Raw genomic sequence first — 22,624 nt, 5'->3', positions numbered from 1 at the left:
TAAAGATGAAATCGCACGCCGTTAATTGCTGGATAAAAGACTCATTTTATGATCCTGATCTCGTTATCGAACATACTGGCAAATAAACTACAGAAAATCGAAGTATGTAGACAAATATAACCTGGCTATTTATGCACATCTAAAACCAACTGAAATAAATCTTCCAAATACACTAAAATATTTCACATTTGGAAGCTAAAATATCGGCCTTGTTCTCGTTATGCATTCAAACAGATCTCAAGTTGACATGCAAATCTCTTAACGATGCCATTAGATGAACCATTGGCCCACTCCACAATGATGTAAAGCTGTGAACTGACAACTGCTTTAAAACAGGAAGGACATTTATAACGCAAACTCTAATTATCATTATGTCTTCAAAGGAGTAATAAAACTCTGGTGTGGACTGTATTGGATGGTTAACGTTAATTTTGCATTTGTCATTCAGTTAACATGTTCACAGCACCACTACCCGTAACATTACATGCATATGACTTGTTACCCCGCGCAATAATGGTATCATATAATATCAGATTTGTCATTTCGCGTCATATTCGCAAAGAACTAAACACGATCGACTTTTCCGAGTGGTTTCTGGTTCATTGATTTATATTATTTCTTGGTAAAACAAATTCAAGACAGGAAACACGGTTGCGCTAGAGCCATATCAAAAATAAGTCAATCTGTATCCCTTTAATTTAAATAAAAAGTGAACTCGCACGGGGTTAAATGCAGAAACAAAAAGGTGTTTCATTGTACTAAGCTCGTAATCGAAATAAAAACTTGCACAAAAACAACGGAAAACCGAAATATATAGATAATCAGAACTGGGCTGATAATGCACATCTTAAAACACTTGTAATAACTATTTCAAACACATTAAAATATTGCGCATTTGAAAGCTAAAATAGCGGTCTTTGGAATCCTTCAAGCAGGAATCAAGTTGACATGAAAATCTCTTTACGAGGCCATAACATGAACTATTGGCTCACTCTTCAATGATGTAAGGCTATGAACGGACAACTGCTGCTTTAAGTGAAATCTGGAAGAATGTTTCCAACGCAAATTCTAGTCCCGTGCTAACTTTCTTCTTTGAAGAAATGATTAGCTGTTGTGTATGCCTACTTACCCTGTAAAAGATCGCTATCATCTAAAAAATGTTTTGCCATTTCGCTTTTGATTCGTGTAGAATTAAGCACGATCGAAGATGATTTTTTTTAAGACTGATCTTATTGTTTCTTTTACATTGTTTTATTACTGCTTGGAGGGCTATATTAAATTGCACTTAATCTATAACCATTTATTACTCCCTCCTTATAAAAAAGAAATCGCACACTGTTAATTAAACATATCAGTACTTGACTTGTAATTGTAAATCACCTGTACACAAAACTTCAAAAAGTCGAAATATATTCGCCAATAATTACCTGACTATAAAGGCGCATCTTAAAACAACTGAAAAGAACTCCTTCAAAAATACTTCAATATTGCACGTGTGGACACATTCTTGTTCTCGTTATGCATTCAAAGAGATATTAAGTTGACATGAAAATCTCCTTACGAGGCCATTGCTTGAGCTAACGGCTCACTCCACAATGATGTAAGGCTGGGAACTGACAACTGCTGCTTAAGTTAAAACACGAAGGATGTTTCCAACGAAAATTATAGTCTCTCGATTACTATTTTCTTCAAAGGAATGATACTGTTGTGTATTTGAAAACGAGCTGTGATGATTACGGTCGCCAGAGCGACTGTATTGGATGGTTAAGGTAAAACTTGCATCCGTCAATTAGTTAACATGTTCAACGAGCCATTTGCCATAATATTACATGCATATACCTGGTTACCCGGTACAACAGATATATCCTATTAAACTTGTTTAATCATTTGACATTTAATTACCACGTATGGTAGAGTTCGACTGCATTGTTTTAAATTTGCTTGTTGAATTTTGAATTGATATGATTACTTGAACATGTGTAACACGGGTGTATTAAATCAATATTAAATATAACTTGAATTCAAAGTTAGAATTCTGAGAGTTTTGACTGGACTGTAAACTTCATTTGGCAGTAGAGTTAAATCAAAGTCTAAGGATTAGCATAGGACGCCTTAGATACAGCCCAGTGTCTATGTCCCACAATCATACTGATTGATGTACCCAATATACGAATAAGCTTGTCAATTACTTTCATAAAATTAGCGATAATATGAACAGATGTTATGCTTGATATCATTTGAACGGGTATAGTTTGAGGATTTTTTGAAAAAAATGACCGAAAGTTTCGTACGCGTAGATATAATTATCGCTACTTTTAAATGTGCTCTTTATTTAAAATACGACGTGAAATTGCGTGTTACTAGCATTTTTCGTCGGCAAACAAGCTCGTTTGTAAAGAATCGTTTGTCGTTTATGATCGGTTCATATAACAAATGTTTCTCGTCACATTAACCTCTTGAAAATTATACCATATTATATATGGGGTCACCAGATATCAAAATTCCATATACTTGTACATTGTACGGCTTAAAACCTGATTCACGACAGTGTGTGCCAGAATGCTACGAAAACCTGTTCTTGTTCCATGGGTAGTTTACTCTGTCTCTTCATGTTTACGAATGTTGTTTTTGCAAGACAAATGAAGTGAGAACAGTGCATTTCCTGTTCTGAAGTTTGTAGATTAAAGACATAAGAATTTAGCATTTATGACATTTCCACAAGTGCTTAAGTTAAGAAAAGGCTGAGTTGGCAAATGATTTAAGACAGTTTACGGCTACCGTGTGTTCGAATCATAAAAACTGGACATTGGGATCAGCATTAGCCCAAGGACCCTACTCATAACGCAACTTAGGTTGACATATCATTTGCAATGTAAACTACAGTAACGTATCCTCTTTGTTCAACAATATAATGTAAACTACAGGAACTTACCTCTTTGTTCAACAATAGTTGTAAACTACATGAACACATCATCTTTGTTTATTATAAAAAATAAAACTACCGAAACACGACGAGCAGCATTTTGATTTAAATGATTTCCCTAGGGTCAGAGTTTAAACCGCCCCTCGAGTTTAATTAATTTGAAAAACTTTAAACCCTCAGGTCAAATGTTTTAGTTAAAACAAAGGCGTAAAGCATGATATAAATCATCTACTGGCAGCAGCTATGATAACTGTTTAACTACACAGGTCCATCCATGGTAACAATCTTCAAAATGATCTCTTCAGATCTAGCATTTGCCGTATAAGGAGAATATCTGCTTTCCTGCATTTAATCAAACTAAACCTTACTTGTTTTAAAATTGCATCAAATTGTGTTAAGCATAATACAAAAAATAGCTGATTTATGATACCTTTTTGGTTGTTTATTTATTCATTTCCATTTCGCCTAGTCTCAGAAATTTAGTGAGTAACAGAATATAAGAGACACACACCGAGTTAAACTTGAAGATTAATTAGAGATAAAAATACAAACAGCATCGAAATTGCCAAAAGAATCTTCTTTACGATGAAACATGTGTGCTATTTCTTTGCAGTTTTTCCAAGAAGTACTCTTTTGTTTTTGAAGTCCCCGAGGTAAATTTCAGAAGATCAGCTGTCATTGCAATTTTCTGAGTTTACTGCCACCGTAGTAGAAATAATCCAATCTTGTTCGCGATTATTAGTTAGTTATTGAACGTTATTGTCCCAAAGAGGTAAGACTCTCGTTAATCATTGACGCATTTTTTATCGAATGTTTTAATCGAAAACCAGTGACGCAGAGACACTATTAAACAAAATTAGAAACGCACACCAAACATCAACTGCAGTAAATTCGACACGAACTATTCAAAACAAAGGCTAAACACGAACTATTCAAAACAAAGGCTAAACACGAAAAAGAACAACTAGAAACGGTCAAAAGCTTTGTAACGCTACAAACATCATTTGCAGTAATTACGTATAGACCAGAACGGATAAAAACACAAATTGCAGCATTTCTAGCAAAATATGTTTTATGGCCATCATAAATTGGTTCTATATTTTGCGTCGTCTGTCCAGAAGGCTTACGGCGTATAGTGAAATTAAAACCAATCGTCAACACTGAAACTGTTTTTAAGCTGATCTGTTTTTCAACGGGAAAAAGTCAACGCCTTTGCCTCGTTGAAGTCGTCAGCGTATAGTAGCCTTTGTCGTCAGGCACAAAATAACTAAATGTCATTGTTTTCCATATCAGGGGAGTGTGTTGTTTTATCTCGGCATTTCTTTGCTTCGTCTTATTCGTGCTAGGCAGGGATAGCTAGGCAGGGATAATCATACGGACACTTCACATGATCTTGACAAATAAGTCATCGATAATGTATTAAGGAATATATGCTTGACAGACGTGTATACGAAACAGATTGTTTAGGTTATTATATGTTAAACATGTTAAGTATTTGCTTGGTGATAACATGTTATACATGTTGAGTATTTTGTGGTATGTGTAACATGTTATTTAAATCAGTATTTTTGTTAATTATATGTTATATATATAAGTATTTGTTTGGCGACTATATGTTAAACATGTTAAAAAATGGTAATTATATATAAGATTTGTTAAGCATTTTTTTCAATAGGGTTGCAGTAGTAATTGTTTATCGTCTTAAACGTACAGTATCTGTAAGTCGTGTAAACAAGTTTTAAGCGTAAAAAGTAATATATATCTTCGTTTCCGGTTTCATACCCACCCCTCCCCCCCCCCCCCACACACACAAAAAAAAATAGGGAGGATCGGAAATACCATTTGTTTTATTTTTTATGATGCAAATTGTTTCCTCAGATTTTTTTGAAACCCAAAATATAGTATATGATTAAATATCTAACCATTATTGACATCACTGGTATTGGTAAAGGCCAAAAACACTCCATTTTTTAACTATGAAAAGAAACAAATCAAACAAATGATTAAAACCATTGTTCACGGCTTTAAAGAGGTTTAAGGTCGGGCAAAAAGGGAAGGTATTCTTGTTCAGTATTCTTGACAGTAAAAGAAACACGTTTCTTGTTTTACAAATCCTTCATTGTCATTCGATGTCACTGCACTTTATGCCAATTCTTTCTTCCATTCTTTAGATTAGGAGCACTAGTTTCCATCGGGTAATGAGTAATTGATATTTAATGTTGATATGGTCGAGTAATACAATTGTCCATTCCCTCTGTATTAGTAGATCTGAATCTCTAAGTAATAAAGTAATAAGCCTGGTTTGTATATTCGAACAATGCATTGGTCAATAATTATTGCTAGGGAGTTATACCATTTCTGATATTAATGTCGATCTGTTCTGTTTGTAAATTGTTATGTCAAAAACATCCAGACGTTCTTTTGTTACTTTTTTATGTTTCGCAACCAATGGTGTTAGAGATATTTCTGTTTGTTCTTTATTGAAATGTATTCAACCTAAGCTGAACTGTGTTAAATATGGCTTTATATTGCATTGTCTGGGTTTAATGCAAAAATAGTTTTAATTTACTTGAAGCCTTTTTCAAAATGTATATTAAATGCATTGGATGTTTCTTAATATGTTAGCTAGTACATAATCAAATGCATTTTCGTTTCAAAAAATCGTCCTCATTTATTTGAATTACGACACTATGAAATATATCTTTTTTCTTCTGCTAAAATTTAAAAGAAAATATCTTAAAGAGTCAGATTTAAGATATAAAATACACGAACTAACACTCCATTTGTGCTCCCATAGATGAAATCATATAATTTTAATTCCATTCATTTATAGATCGATCTTTCGTGCGTTAGTTTAATAAAAACGCTCGCCGCGATTTTGCAAATTTGTGAAGCTAGCATAATCTCAAGCAAAAATACGAGTTTATTTTTATATATATTTACACTTTTTCATTTTCAACGCTTAAACTTGTGGTAATTATGATTTGGGTGGTAAAATTTTAAGCCTGTATCAAGAAAACTGTTTTACATTTGTATGACCATTGTCGTTCTCGCGAGAATCCGCCTACATTATTTAACAACTTGTAAAGAAGTACATCTTTCAGATCAAATGCTTTACATGAAATCAAATTCTCCAGCTGGTAGAAAAACAGTTGTGTTAAGCATGCTACAAAAATTGTGACTCCGTTTTTTTCTTGTTGTTTGTTTATACTTCGCCCATTTCACCAAGACCTCTTATCTGGTGAATAGCGGTATATCAGTGGCAAACACCGGGCTATATTGAATTTTAATGGAAGCTCAAAATACAAAACATATCTTAATAACCCGAGGATTCTACTTTACGATGAAGAACAAGTGCTATTTCTTGGTGGCTTTTCCAAAATGTACTATTCTTTGTTCAAGTCCCGGAGGTATATTTCGGAAGATCAGCCGTCATTGCAATTGTCTGAGGGTTTTTTTGCGAGGTATAATCCAATTTTGATTGCGATTATTGGTTAGGGAACATTCAACGTTTTTGCTCCACTGCAATAACTTCGACAAGAAATGTTTATAACAAAAGCTTAACACGCGTCCGTTAAACAAGAAACGCTACAATTATGAGTGGCAGTACTTTCAACGATCAATGTTTTAAACCAAAACTCGAAACGTAAGCGCACGGAAAATATAAAACGCTACAAACATCAGTTGCAGTATAAAATAAATAAAGGCTATAAACGACAACCAGAAAGGCTACAAACACAAATTGCAGCAATTCTTGCAAAATATAAAGCCATCTCATTTGGATTTATGTGTCCGTGAGTGTTTCGGCATTTGAACCACAGAAGCCATTTTTCAAAAATAAAACCCCATTTAAACCCATCCGATTTTCAACGGGAAAACGTCATGGCCTTTGCGTTGTAGGAAGTCGTCAGCGTAGCCTTCGTCATCTCGCAAGAATTTAAACTTTGGTCATAACTGAATGTTGTCAATATGTTGGACGTTTTTTTTTATTATTTATCTCGGCATTTCATTTTGTTTGTCTTGTTTTCACTTGAAAGGATTAATCATATGGACCCTACACATGATCTTGACTTGACAAAGACGTCACTAAATTCGTACTGAATGCAAAAAGGAAGGTATGCTTGATAGACGCGCATTTAAAACAGAGTTTGTTGTTAATTATATGTTTAACATGAGTGTCAAGTATTGGCTTAATAATAATATGATACATATATTCCAATATGTTTGGGTAAATATGTGTTAAACATGTTTAAATAAGTTGTATTGTTCGTACTTATATCTTAAAACAAGTTAAATATGTGTTTGGTAACTATATGTTATATGCGAAAGGGTTTGTCGTAATTATATGTTAAACATGTTAAGTGTTTGTTTCAATAGGGTCACTTAAGTATGTGTGTCTCGTGCTTTAACTAACAGTATCGGACTCGTCATGTTCACATGTTTAGGCGTTAAAAGCAATATGTTTGTTTCAGGTTTCATGTCCCCCCCCAAAAAAAAATAAATAAATAAATAAATAAATAAATAAATAAATAAATGATAGGTAGGTCGGATTTGTTTGATTTAGCATTTTTTTTCCGATTTATATGTAACCAAACATTAAATTGTTAATGTCTGTTTCCTTCCTTTATCTTATATATATATACAGGAAAATTGCAATTCATAATATGCAATAAATGTTGCCTTACGCAAATGAGAACATTTAAATAGGCAAACTTGAAATGTAAGTATGTATGGTCATGCAACCACGAGGTGAAAATAAAATTAGATCAGATGTTTGATGCGTTCAATGGAGAGTGCATGCTATCCCTGATTATCGCCCTTCAACCAAAGTATGTGTCGTCGAATTTGACAGCGCGCACGCTAAGTCTGAGGATTAGCGCGACACGGTGTCCACGTTGCTTCGTTTGTTTTCATAATTATTACTGATTTTAATGAATTGTCATTTTATCAATGCTTTTTTGCACCTCCTTCGATACAATGTCCGCTCATTTAAATTAAATATGTATTTAGCCAAACAATTAGGCGTGGAGAGTGAGAGTGGTTCAGTGGTACAGGTGTTGGCTTCTTACCCAGGAGGTTATGGGGTCTGTCCAAACCAGGGGTACCTTCTCACGGCGTCTCAAAATGGACACAAGTTTGAGAAATAATTGACTACTCATGTTACATGACAAGTGAATTTCTCAAGTAGACAGTGATCAAATATTAGCAAACACCTGCAAAGGCATTATTGACTTCGTCCACAGTCCAGTGTACGACACAAACATATACAGACACTTATCTGGCATAGGTTGATTTAAAACCCAAATCAGCGTAACTCGTAGAGATAAGTGGAAGGAAACCATTGATAAAACAATGCCTTTTTTCTAAATATCAAACATGTGATCAATTGTGATATTGATGTTATGCACATTGTTAAATGTGAACTTTTGCTTATTTGGTAGTTTTATTACGTATTGTGGTTTACCATGTCACCATGTCACCAATGCGATTATCGAATTGTTTGCTATGCTTTTGGCCTTTTACTTTGCCTTTGTATTAGGTTAAAGCGTATATTTTATTTTTTGTTTTTTTTTAATATGTCTTTCTTGAATACCTCTTCAACTAAAACTAGAGACATTGCCAGCGTTGCCGTTTTTTAGTATTGCACATGTACTTGTACTTCTGATTTCGTACTTAAGCTTTGATGATCATTGGATGGGATAATTGTCTAAGTCGATGCTCTGAGCCTCCCTTGTGACAATTCATAACAGATCAAACCCAGTTTAAACGTTGAGGACGCCTATTCCTTCTTTTCACTCAGTTGCTTAACTTTAAATTGTCAATGATCATTGTTAAAAAATCACCTTTGCAACCAATAAATTTCTATGACTTTATACCTTATTTAATAACTTTAGTAAATTTCCTCACTTTGCTAAAATTACCTTATTAAATAACACATGGGTGAAGTGGGTTGAATCCTTTATGCAGCCAATAGGCGCAGACCTACCATACAATCTCGAACGCAGCCACGATTGCTGACATAATTTTAGTTAGGATTTCCCCTGCACTTCCTCGCGGTAACTTTGATTTGACTGTATTTACATGTTTTACCACAAACACTATTTTGAAATGTCAAAAACTGGAACTGCATTTGCCTTCAAAATGTTTTATGTATATTTTCGTAGTTTGTGGTTTAATGTGTCATTTGTCTCATAACATTAAAGAATTATAAACATCTGTTGGTAAAACAGCGTCCTTTTTTGTTTCCATTTGGCCATTACCTTTCCTGATGAAAGGCCGCTGTACGAATCCCTTACTGCCATCTTCATTTGAATTTATTACAATACAATCTCGCCGTGTTGTTTGCAGGGCATTCATTTATTTACTTATTCCATTTCTTCTGTGATTCCCACTTTATTCTGACCATAGAAACCAATACCTCACCTTATTGTTCTCATCCTATGAACCTTATTCATCATGGACAATTGTATTTTGTCGGAATGTATGCTGTGTGGCACCCCTTCCTGACATTTCCGTTCATATCATTTTCATCAGCCCGTTTATTGCCTTTTTGAGAATAACATAGGATATTCAGTAATATCGTTATGTGTTTGAAATTCATTTAATTTGAAACAGATTCTAAGGACAAAATGTTGCAACATTATGTTCTTTTTATAATGTACTGGTTTTCGTTGGTAAAACTCAGTTGGAATCGGCTTATGAAACTTCATATATCAAATCTTTTATTTCTCGTCTCTGTATTTGGTCCAAAATCAACAAATCCAGTTGGAGAAAACAACGGTTTATTGAATAAAACAGTTCTTTAAAATAATCATACTCAATAATTTTAAAGCAAAGCCCTTGACTCCAGTCAACATATTACAGAGGGTACAACCCAAAGTTGGTTACACCTATTAATATCAATGCCACACTATCACTGAGTCGGTGGCCATATTGGAAAAGTGTCCGCCTCGGGTGAAAAAGGTCATGGTATACATCCCGACCGCATTATACTGGAATACAAGTAAATACGGTACCAACATTTCCTATACCCCTATACCCGGTGCCGACATATGAGGGAATTTATGTGTTAAGTTCTAGTCAAACAAGGAATGTTTTTTCTCGTGTATCGGCGCTTTAAAAGCTAAAGAAACGAGGAGTCATTCCGAAAAGAGCTAAGGTATTGCTACCAAATTGCTTCAACTCCACTGATTTCTAGATGTGACATTAGAAGTGCGGTAACCTCTATCGCTCATGTCACGATAGAAAACGGCGAAGACAAGCCATGCTGTAGCCAATGAACCTTTAAAAAACAACCAGTGCTGCCATTGTCTGTAGTTATTGTTATTCAGAAATGCATATATTCGAATGACCACACACCGATTGAGCTGCTTTTTTGCAATCATTGAATGTTCCAGTAAACATTTATGTCTACTACAAAGCATATACAATAATGTTATATATAATGGTCATGTTGTACCAAAAACTAAATGTAGGAAGGACGTTATGCTTCAATGTCAAATCGGTTTTAAGACACACATAACAATATCGCAGTTGGTGTTGATTTATTTGATTAAGTTTGGAAAATAATTACTATGCATTTAAACTTAACACACATAGGAATATTAAAAAAAAATCAGGTGGTATGTTTTCTCCCTCTCAGTTTGATAAATATAAAATAATCATACAAGGAAGAGATTAATATTCTTCTTAACTTGCTGCCGATTGCTCCTAACCTTTCTTTAAAGTGTGAATATGCAAGAAAAATGGGTGAAAAGGTAATAATATCGTAAATAAAGAGTGCAAGACAAAACGTGCGTTCATGAAATAAAAAAAAAACTTAATTAAACAATTTGCACGTTAGTTTCACTTGACACTAAGTAAAAACGTAGAGTCAAACGTTAATGAGCGTTCATATATTGAGTTCATCAATAAGTAAATACTGAAATACCATATATATCGACGGTCCAATAAGTAATACTCATCCGCCAAGACGATGGCTCCATAAATAAAAACGGTATATAATCAAAATACAATATGTGTTAAGATAAGTTTTCAATTTATATCGTAGAACGAATACATGTAAACTATATCTATCATAAAATTCACCATTCTTCAGAAAAAGTATCGACAAACTGGTATTTACTTGAATTCATATTCAATAATATATTTTACAAAATGCCATTTTGCGTTATCTTTGTTTTGAAGAAAAGTCTTCTTTATTTGTCTTGAGCTTTATGGGTCGTAACTACTTAAGACTTCAAAATGCGCGCAGACATGTTCTTGATGACTGTACATGATGCGAAACCAATGAAGAGAAAATGCATTTCTAAATTTATAACTGTATCTGATCAGCCAAACACTCACACTTTGTCACACTTGACATGTAATAACCAAATGGCGAAAAAACATATGCCGATAAAGTTAAATTGAAAGAGTGAAAAACGTTCAAAAATATTTGAAATAGAAAAACACAAGTGTACACTTTTGCATTTAACATCGATATTAACAAGTTCAAACGACGATGTTTTCATGTTTATATTAAAAGTGTCTCCAACGGCTTAAAAGTTCATCCGTGCTTTTCATTTTTCAGTGAACAGCGGCTGATACTCTGAAAGATATGATAACAAATCCAGTTGGAGAAAACAACGGTTTATTGAATAAAACAGTTCTTTAAAATAATCATACTCAAGTACTTTAAAGCAAAGCCCTTGACTCCAGTCAACATATTACAGAGTGTACAACCCAAAGTTCGTTATCCCTATTAATATCAATGCCACACTATCACTGAGTCGGTGGCCATATTGGAAAAGTGTCCGCCGCGGGTGAAAAAGGTCATGGTATACATCCCGACCGCATTATACTGGAATACAAGTAAATATGGTACCAACATTTCCTATACCCCTATACCCGGTGCTCTACATATGAGGGAATTTATGTGTTAAGTCATAGTCAAACAAGGATTTTTTTCTCGTGTATCGGCGCTTTAAAAGCTAGAAAAACAAGGAGTCATTCCGAAAAGAACTAAGGTATTGCTACCGAATTGCTTCAACTCCGCTGATTTCTAGATGTGACATTAGAAGTGCGGTAACCTCTATCGCTCATGTCACGATAGATAACGGCGAAGACAAGCCATGCTGCAGCCAATGGACCTTTAAATAAACAACCAGTGCTGCCATTGTCTGTAGTTATTGTTATTCAGAAATCCATACATTCGAATGACCACACACCGATTGAGCTGCTTTTTTTGCAATCATTGAATGTTCCAGTAAACATTTATGTCTACTTCAAAGCATATACAATAATGTTATATATAATTGTCATGTTGTACTAAAAACTAAATTTATGAAGGGCGTTATGCTTCAATGTAAAATCGGTTTAAAGACACACATTACAATATCGTAGTTGGTGTTGATTTATTTGATTAAGTTTGGAAAATAATTACTATTTAAACTTAACACACATAGGAATATTATAAAAAATCAGGTGGTATGTTTTCTCCCTCTCAGTTTGATAAATATGAAATAATAATACAAGGAAGAGATAAATATTCTTCTTATCTTGCTGCCGATTGCTCCAAACCTTTCTTTTAAGTGTGAATATGCAAGAAAAATGGGTGAAAAGGTGCGTTCATGAAATAAAAAAATCTTAATTAAACAATTTGCACGTTAGGTTCACTTGAAACTAAGTAAAAACATAGAGTCAGACGTTAATGAGCGTTCATATATTGAGTTCATCAATAAGTAAATACTGAAATAACATATATATCGACGGTCCAATAAGTAATACTCATCCGCCAAGACGATGGCTCCATAAATAAGAACGGTATATAATCAAAATACAATATGTGTTAAGATAAGTGTTCAATTGATATCGTAGAACGAATACATATATCTATCATAAAATTCACCATTTTTCAGAAAAAGTATCGACAAATCTGGTATTTACTAGAATTTTATGTTCAATAATATATTTCATAAAATGCCATTTTGCGTTATCTTTGTTTTGAAGAAAAGTCTTCTTAATTTGTCTTGAGCTTTATGGTTGTAACTACTTAAGACTTCAAAATGCGCTCAAACATGTTCTTGATGACTGTACATGATGCGAAACCAATGAAGAGAAAATGCATTTCTAAATTTATAACTGTATCTGATCAGCCAAACACTCACACTTTGTCACACTTGACATGTACTAACCAAATGGCGAAAAAACATATGCCGGTAAAGTTCAAACGACACTGTTTTCCTGTTTATATTAAAAGTGTTTCCAACGGCTTAAAAGTTCATCCGTGCTTTTCATTTTTCAGTGAACAGCAGCTGATACTCTGAAAGATATGATAAACCATTTGAATTTTGAACATTTTATCCGCAAATATACAAACTGTAAAGGATGTACTACATTAATTCTTTCATGTATACTATATGTTGTAATGATTACTAGGGATTAAAAATCGGTCCAAAACCACAATGGATCAATGGATTAATTGATCCAGCCATTTTGGTCAATTTTCAATTTAAGAGAACATAACAGTGGACGAACATGAAAGCAAATTATTAGGATTCATCTTTTTATGATTCGCTGTAGGTATTAGCTAAATCAAAATTAACGTATTCTGTTGTTTAAGCGTGTGTTTTTTTTCTATTATTAGACCATTCATAAAGGAGAGAATCTGATTGACGTGATGTTACACAAGTCATCAAACGTTTGAGGAAATGCAGCAGTGGTCATCAAAATTATATGATGCAAACAATGTTTTAGGCCTGTACAAAGTTAAAGATAAACCCTCATCTTAAACAGTCATCTATCATAGCTTTTTGCGGTAGTTGAATTCTATAAAACACTCAAAGGAGGTTATTAAAATACATTGTAAATAATTCTAAAAATGATATATAACATTGCAATCGTTTTGTGCGCATATGACACTAAATATTTATTGACATGTTTCCCCATTAACGTCGAAAATTCTGTTAATAAGCTCTAACGATTCTGACAGACAATTGCAATTTATATAAATGATGAATCTCCATCTTATATAAGCCTATCATAAACAGCTGCATGCGATTGCATTACACTGAATACGTTATCCATATGTTATTGTATCGATAGTTTGCAACATTCAGTGATTTGATTGTTAATGATAATTATAAAAGATATATTGAATTATCAATAAACTAACCAGTGATATGCAATTGGCAGTTGCAGCCGTTTGCATGAAAAGGCAAATTGAGTTATCAATAAACTAACCACTGATATGCAATTGGCAGTTGCAGCCAATTGTATGAAAAGGGATATTGAGTTATCAATAAACTATCCAGTGATATGCAATTGGCAGTTGCAGCCGTCTGCATGAAAAGGGATATTGAGTTATCCAAATATTATATTTTGGTTAGTTTGCAAATAAAAATAATTATAATTGTTCAATATTAATTAATTAACTTGTTCGCTAATTTTAACAAAACCAACGATATAAACGGTTGTAGATAATTGGCAGCTGCTAATTTAAGCAGCACGATCATATTTTCTTAAGCAGTATTAAATAAATAACAATAACAATATTATGTATTAAAAATCGCTAGAACAAAACACGTGTTCTTTCGCAATGCAGATTTTATTTAAAATCATTAAACTTGCATTAGCACAAGCAGAAATAGAAATACATTATAGAAGATGGCTGAATATGTCGATCTTAATCTTCAACTTAAAAACGTCTGTTTCGTGTCAAATATTCATAAAATGCAATGGTTCATGAACGTCATATTTCTTTTCCAATATCCCACCATGAAAGAATGTCTAGATATGTATCATTTAGGCCCGCGTTATTTAAAGGTTTTAACCACAATACTGTGCTTGTTTGTAAAACAATACAAATTTCAATGCTAATCACAACTCAGACGTAACCTACCTGTCCAAGAAAGCCTCCCGTCTCCGTTGGCGTCCGCAGCCATGTAGAAACCGTTCACCGTCTGTCTCGCCTCTTCCGGTAGCATCCCAACATATTAGTGAGGACGACAATAATTCACAATACTTATGGAACAACGATAAATGCGAATTATTGTATATACAGTAATAAAGGGAAACAAGTAAGTATCAACAAAATAAGATGGGGTCGACCTTAGTCCAAATAATTGTACGTTGACAGATTTTTTAATGATTTTTGATATGGCAAATCCTTCACGTACACATTGTTTTGTACCAAAAGTGGGTAGTTATTCCGATTGAGAGTCCGAGTTTAAGCATATAAGTCTATAAAATATCATTAAAACAAGAAATATTACCAGATAAAGTTATTTCATATTAGTTCCGTACACAAAAAATAAATATCCGACGAATTAATATGAGTTTGATGTGTTTTTCTTCATTTTGTACTGTCAAAACATAACGATTTTTACATGAAGGGCGCCTGCAAGGCTGCGGTTCACAGTTTTACAACAATCGGAAGACCTCGGCCATGGCCGAGTTGTCACTATTGTATTTACGAGGTCTATCTCGAGGCTTGCCGGAGATGGCTGAGGTGTTACAATTGGCATTATTGTTGTCTGTGTCAGTCAAGTTCGTTTTATTGGAAAGGTAAATCCTGTGTGCTAATGCATTTCATGCTTGTTTTGTGCAAAACATCTTTGCACTTACACGATAAAATATAACTACAAACCTTTATGATCTATTTCAAACATAAAGTACTTTTCTAAATACAATTTCAATATCTTCCACCCCCCCCCCCACCATCCCCTGTTTTTGCACAAACCCGTTTAGACGTTAGAATTTGGAAGAACCCGGTATAACACGTCTATTATTTTAGACTAGGGACTCGACCTTAACTTACACTGTAGTTTATGAAATATATTTGTATGGTTCCTAAATAACGTAATTCAATTACTGCATTCGTTGTAAGATATTTTAAAATATGTTGATCTCATGCCTTAAACATCTGTCTTATATACCCTAGGGGTCTAACACAAGGCGGGGTCATGAAATATTAAAAAGAATATTATTGTATAATAAGTTGTTTCGGTTGTACCGAATGTTTAACATTTAACCGTATTTATTTTTTTACTTAAAAACTATTCATCGGTTAACTTGCTACTTCATTAACAGCTGGATCCCTATCATTTGCCATGCCCATCGATTGATTAGGACTATGTCCGTCTCAGGTAAGTTTATTAAGAGTGAAAAATCCATTCAATGGAGTCAACAAATCTGCATATTTTTATTTCCATACCGATAACGAACTTAAATCCGAGTGTTCCGACGTCATCTCAACTATACTTTACCAACCATCGTAGCGATGTTGATGAGCTCCTCGCGTGTCACATATCCGTCCCCATTCGTGTCCTCTAGACTGAACCACTCTTTCGCGATGGCAACATCGAAATCAGGGGAGCTAACCTCCATCAGATAGTCGGGAATGAAGTCCACGGACCCGTCGCCTTAAATAAGTGATTTTCTAAATCAGTATCACAAACAATTTACAACACCGTTCAATTTGTCGTTGAGGTCAGAGTGAACGGACAGTAATTAATCTTTTGAGAGTTTTCATTTAATAAGAACGTATATTTGCTTTTGTTCGAGTTATTGACATTGACATGTGCCTCGTGGGACGATATGTAAATGTTAGTTGCTGCGAAACCCATGAATGTTTTATTAAGCGTCACGATATATATTATATTGACAATAGTGATTGTTCCAGAAACACGTGTTTCTGTTCTGGGATGACATTTAATTATAATTTACATTAGTGTATATTTGTATCTTCTTTCTATTAAATGTAGACGTACACACATGAAACAAGAATTCAATGATTCGGAATTTTCATTTATAGAATTTAAATAAGGTATCATTGTATAGGCACTTTGTTTTTCCTATCAACTATGTAACACCCTCTCAATTATACATACTTATTGATACACATTATTTGATATCTCCTTAAATGTTATGTTACAGTGGTAAACTGCTAATATGACACCCTGCATACTACTTCCGAACAAACAGCCAATTACAATTCGTCTTCTCCTGTTCATTTGACTATTATTAGTTACACGTGTGATTTAACTAGTACTAATCTTAAGAGTCGATAAATAGATAATCATTTAACAACAATGGATATACACATTTCCGAACGAGGTAGTATAGACTTCTTTAAAACAAACTGAACATTGTCAGCAATTAAAAAGGGATTTTCAAACAAATATTACTGAAGATTGAAACTTCTAAGACCTCTTTTGCTCAAGACTAAGCGTTTCTTTATTTTTTCTAGCGAGGTTAAACATTTATAACATTAATAAACTCTGAATTTTCTTCCAAAGCCCATTTATTGTCTGTTAGACATTTCTCATCTGCTTTACCTTTATTTGTCTTGATTAAGTAACACAATTACAAATAAAACAATTAACAAGTTTGTACTGCGTGTTTGAAATGTCCTTGTCAGCGATTACGGTATATCACGGAGTTTATCTTGCACAAATCCACAGCAAAGCACAGACTAGTGTATCTAACAATGAATATGTGTGAGAGATATATAGGATGTGTTGATTTCAGTGTAACATCGAGTTTTATTTCAGGAGTGGTCATATAAAAAGAGTTTCACTAGTAGTTTCACTATTTCCTTGAATGATATACGCATAGGGAGCCTCTTGCTGCCTTCCATCCACCCTCTATGACAAAAGTGTTCTTCAAATATGAAATATTTTTATCCCTGAATCCTATTTAAATTCCAACATTTGTTTTAGTATTGAATAGTCAACCTGTACTGATCTTTATTTGTCTAGTACTAAAACAACTACAGTTTTGAACAAAAAACAGTTTATTTTAAAGGCGAATGAATGCAAATACAATGTACGTCGCATTTTTGTTATGAAGATATTCAGTACAAATTATTCATGGCTTTAAAACACTTTTTTATTCCGTTAGTTAATGATTGGTGTAATTTATTCACTGAAATTGCCATAACAAGCTTGGGTCCCGCAATGCAAAGGAACGGTGGTGGGGGGGGGGGGGGGGCAATTCGAATGGTATTTGTTCTGATACTGTGTTCGGGCGTTTCTGTTTGTTGAATGCTCTCGTGGAAACTTCTGGGGTAGTTTGTATTACAACAGCAGACGGTTTGGAGATATTGAATAAATGTGAGCATGAAATACAACTCTGTACTGAAGTCACTTATTGACAAACATGCTCCTTTGTGAACAAGAAATATAGTGTTAAGACCAACCTGTGCATGGTACACGGATCAGTTACATGAGGAAAAACATACCAAACGTAAGCTTGAAAGAAAATGGCGAGAGTGAAAACTAACAATCGACCATGAAATCTACAGAAATCAATGTGAAAAAGTTAACAAGTTATTGAAACAGGCTCGAGAGACATATTATAAAAATGAACTTCAATCACGTGATCAAAAGAACCTATTCCAAGTCGCAAACCATCTTCTTGGAAACAAAAAGGAAGTTGTGCGACCATCTCACACATCGCCCAAAGAACTAGCTACCAGAGTTTAGTGACTTTTTCGTTGAGAAAATTGAAACGATCAGAAACAATATCACATCAGCTGATAACACAAATCATGAAAATACTACACTTGAAATGCAAGACTCAGAAGTGAAATTTAATGAATTCGAACCCGCAACAGAAGATGAAATTTCTAAGCTAATTGCAAATTCTTCCACCAAATCGTGTGAACTTGACCCAATTCCAACATGGTTATTGAATGAATGTACCATTGAGCTTGTTCCAATAATTAAAAACATTACCAACATCTCATTGAGGGACGGAGAAGTGCCATCGTCATTCAAACACTCGCACATTCGTCCTCTTTTGAAAAAAGAATCATTGGATCCTGACATATTCAAAAACTACCGACCAGTCGCAAATCTTCCGTATTTGTCGAAAATCAATGAAAAAGCTGGAGACACTCGCTTAGAAAGACATCTGGAATCCAACAATCTACATGAACCTTATCAATCAGCATACAGAAAATTTCATTCCACAGAAACTGCCTCACTCAACGTGCAAAACGACATCTTGCTAGCACTGGACCAACAAAAAGTTACGAATTTAGTGATGCTTGATCTGCGGCGTTCGATACCATAGACCATAAAACATTGCTAACACGTCTTGAACATTATTTTGGCATTTCTGGGAAGCCACTCGAGTGGATGAAATCGTATTTAAGCGACCGCTACCAGACCGTATGTATTGACGGTGAGCTTTCCGAGCCCGTGCCTATAGTGTCCCCCAAAGTTCCGTCCTGGGTCCTAAATTATATGTCATGTACACCAAACCCGTTGGTGCTATTTGTCGAAAACACGGACTAAATGTACATTTCTACGCTGATGATTCCCAATTGTATTTGTCGTTTGAACCAATAGATGAATCAACTATCAAAGACATGGTAAATCGTTTAGTAAATTGTGTTTCTGAAATCATGCACTGGATGAATAACAATATTTTGAAACTGAATTCGGATAAAACGGAACTTATAGTTTTCTCATCTGGTAACAAGTCTGAAAAAGTATCAAATCTTACAGTAAATGTTGGAACATCTGTTATCACTCAATCAGCTAACGTCAGAAATCTTGGTGCTTTTCTAGACTCTCGGATGAACATGGAATCGCATGTTAAGTCTGTATGCAAATCAACTTACGCTCAGCTGAGACAGATAGGACGCATTCGACAGTACATCAATGAGGATGCTACGAAAACAGTCGTAAATGCCTTAGTAACATCTAGATTGGACTATTGCAATTATCTCTTGTATGGAGTCCAACAACAATCATTAAACAGGCTACAACTTGTACAAAATACTGCTGCTAGGATAATTACCAGAAAGTCAAAGCTTAGTCACATCACGTCAGTGCTTAAAGATCTTCACTGGCTCCCAGTGGATTACACAATCAATTTCAAAATACTAACTCATGTATTTAAATCACTTTATGGCAAAGCTCCACAATACATTAATGATATGATCAACGTTTACAAACCGACTAGAAATCTACGTTCAGCCAACCAATCGCTAACTCTTGTGCCACCAAAAACAAAAATTAAATTTTGGGATAGGACCTTTTCTGCAGCTGCTCCTAAACTATGGAACACTTTACCAGCACATGTTAGAGACTGTACTTCTCTTGAAAGCTTCAAACGACAACTAAAGACTCACTTCTTCGTTCAGGTTTATGGGAACTGAAAACTGAATCGCTTACTTTATTAACTGTGATTATGTAAGATGGAAAATATCCCATATTCCAATATCTTAATATCTTATTATATTCAATTTAAGTATTAGTCATTCGCTTGTTTTATCTATGCTTTCAGAATATGTCTTAGAAAACTGCTTTATATTTGTAATTCCATGCCTATTTTTAAGTATTAGTCATTCGATTGTTTTATCTATGTTTTCAGAATAAGTCTTAGAAAAATGCTTTATATTTTTAATTCCATGCCTATTTTTAAGCATTGCTTTGAACTTTTCACATTGCCTTTAACTTGCACATATATTTTTTTCCTTTCTGATTAATTTGTACTGATTAACTATATATTGTTAAGCGCTTTTGAGCATTTTTGGAAAGAGCGCTATATAAATGTGGTATATTATTTTATTATTTATGAAAATGAAGGCCAAAACTAGAGAGAGAAAGGGGCCATGAGGATTAATTGTCCGGAAATAAATGCAGAGAGAGAGAGACAGACAGACAAAGTGAGAGAGAGAGAGAGAGAGAGAGAGAGAGAGAGAGAGAGAGAGAGAGAGAGAGAGAGAGAGAGACAGAGAGAGAGAGAGAGAGAGGGAGGGAGAGAGAGAGAGAGAGAGAGAAAGAGAGAGAGAGAGAGAGAGAGAGAGAGAGAGAGAGAGAGAGAGAGAGAAAGAGAGACACACACACACAGACAGAGAAACAGAGACAAAGATAGATACAGAGAGAGTAGTAGTAGGAAGGTTAGGTCTGAAGAGAGCTTAGTGATGAATGAAATGTGGGATTAATGGCAACAATTTTTGGAGAGATTTTTGGAGAGGTGAAAACAAGATAGAGGAATGGAAGATGCAAGACGTGAAGAGTTCATGATGTTGGATGGGAAGAGGGTTCAGTGAAGAGTTGAAAAAGATAGGGGATTGAAAGATGCAGGATATGAGGAGTTGAAGAGGGAGGATGCGGAGAGGGGTTAGTGTTGACATGAAGGGAAAGAGAGAGGATGATGAGAGACAGAATGATGAGCTAAAGTTAATTTGAGAGTGGGATGGGGGGAGGGAGAGATAGAATGGCGGAAAGAGAAGAGAACAGCGGGAGAAGGAATATGAGTAGAGCTAGGTCCGCAAAACCAGCACCGCAACAACCGTACACAGCAATGTTTGGAGTTCATTGACATTGTTTGTCATAACACAACGTTTTGGGCTGAAACAAAAGTTTCTATATCATTTAACTTGGGCTTTTTAATTGTATAGAAAAGGAAAGCATTACCATATTAATGCTCTGCTAATTTCATTGAAAAGTGCAAAAATGTCTTTGAATGGAAGGAATCAAATACTATTATCAAGGAACAATGAGTGCAATAAAACAAAACATGTCAATGTTTGTGAATTGCCATCCTATCAAACAAACTGGATGTAAACGAGTTTGGAGTTGGGTCTGGGCGAACACACCGAAGATCGAGCACAAAGGCAGTAAAACATATTAAAATAAACGAGGTTTTACTACGATTCTTAAAGCACTGGCTAATCAATCTAGATTTAGATAATAACCTACATGTTCAGCCAAGATCAATATTTAAGCACCAAGCTTCGTCGTAAAGATTTGTATTTTTACAACTACAACAAACCGTTTTAATTGGTTCCCAACCTGCTGAAAACATGTTACTTTCTACGGAAATATTAGATCGAATCCCAATGACCAAGCTTTCTCGCTTCACTCAATCATAAAGATTTACCGAATACATTCTAGTATAAAATCATATTATTGTTTCGTTCACAATTTCAGTGTATGAGTATTTTGTGTTAATTGTTTTCTTAATTTAACGAGCAATTAAATTAAAACATAAAGACTCACATACGCACCGTCTTTATCTATCCGAGCAATGAACTCCCTCACTTGTCGTGGCGTAACGTCTGTGTCATATTTTCTAAGGTAGCTGAGAACCTCTTCCATGCTAGACCGCTCGTCTCCATTGCGGTCGATGTATGTTGCAAACTGCTCCTTAAGGGCTATAAGTATATAATAGTACAGTATTTCTGTAAACAGAGGCGTCAATAAGTTACGCGTTAATGTTTTTTAGTGATATTTTGCCCAATAATCTAAGAGAGCTTTGTATTTATCGGTGTGCATTTTTGATGAACAAATCAGAATGACCATAGTAAAATATAGGCCAGTTTCTTGCAATGGAGATGCATTTATATCTAGCTTACCTTGTAAGTGTGGTAGTGTGGAGCACATCTCAAATACATTTCGTTAAATAATTTATAAATGGGTTCGCGCAAAGGCATTTATTTTGAGAATTATCAATCAAAAATAGTTTTAGGTGAATTAATTGAAAAAAGACGGAAATGTGTCCGTTTTTATATATCAACAGAAGGCATAAAACAACATTTAATTAAGAAATAAGACCGATAGTAAAGCTCATAAGTTGACCATGTTCTTATATAAAAGAACAAAATAATATTTAGTGCTTGAACATGCAATAGCTCTGTTCGACGCACGTACATATTATCATCGCCGTACTGCTGTTGGTTGTGTTGCTCGATAGCCATGA

At 34.5% G+C, this 22,624-nt stretch overlaps 1 protein-coding gene across 1 annotated transcript; it reads right to left on the bottom strand.

Moving 5' to 3' along the window:
- Positions 1–13,197: 13,197 nt before the first annotated feature.
- Positions 13,198–22,308, bottom strand: LOC128219231 (calmodulin-beta-like). Its single transcript, XM_052927044.1, has 5 exons — positions 22,281–22,308; positions 21,933–22,079; positions 16,177–16,326; positions 14,805–14,897; positions 13,198–13,226 (listed from the first exon to the last, which is right to left on the bottom strand). The coding sequence occupies exons 1-5, from the start codon at positions 22,306–22,308 to the stop codon at positions 13,198–13,200; spliced, it is 447 nt and encodes a 148-aa protein (XP_052783004.1).
- Between the last annotated feature and the right edge of the window lie 316 nt (positions 22,309–22,624).

The sequence above is a fragment of the Mya arenaria genome, chromosome 15, assembly GCF_026914265.1.
Source record: "Mya arenaria isolate MELC-2E11 chromosome 15, ASM2691426v1".
NCBI lineage: Eukaryota > Metazoa > Mollusca > Bivalvia > Myida > Myidae > Mya > Mya arenaria.
This window is presented reverse-complemented; position numbering and strand designations above follow the sequence as displayed.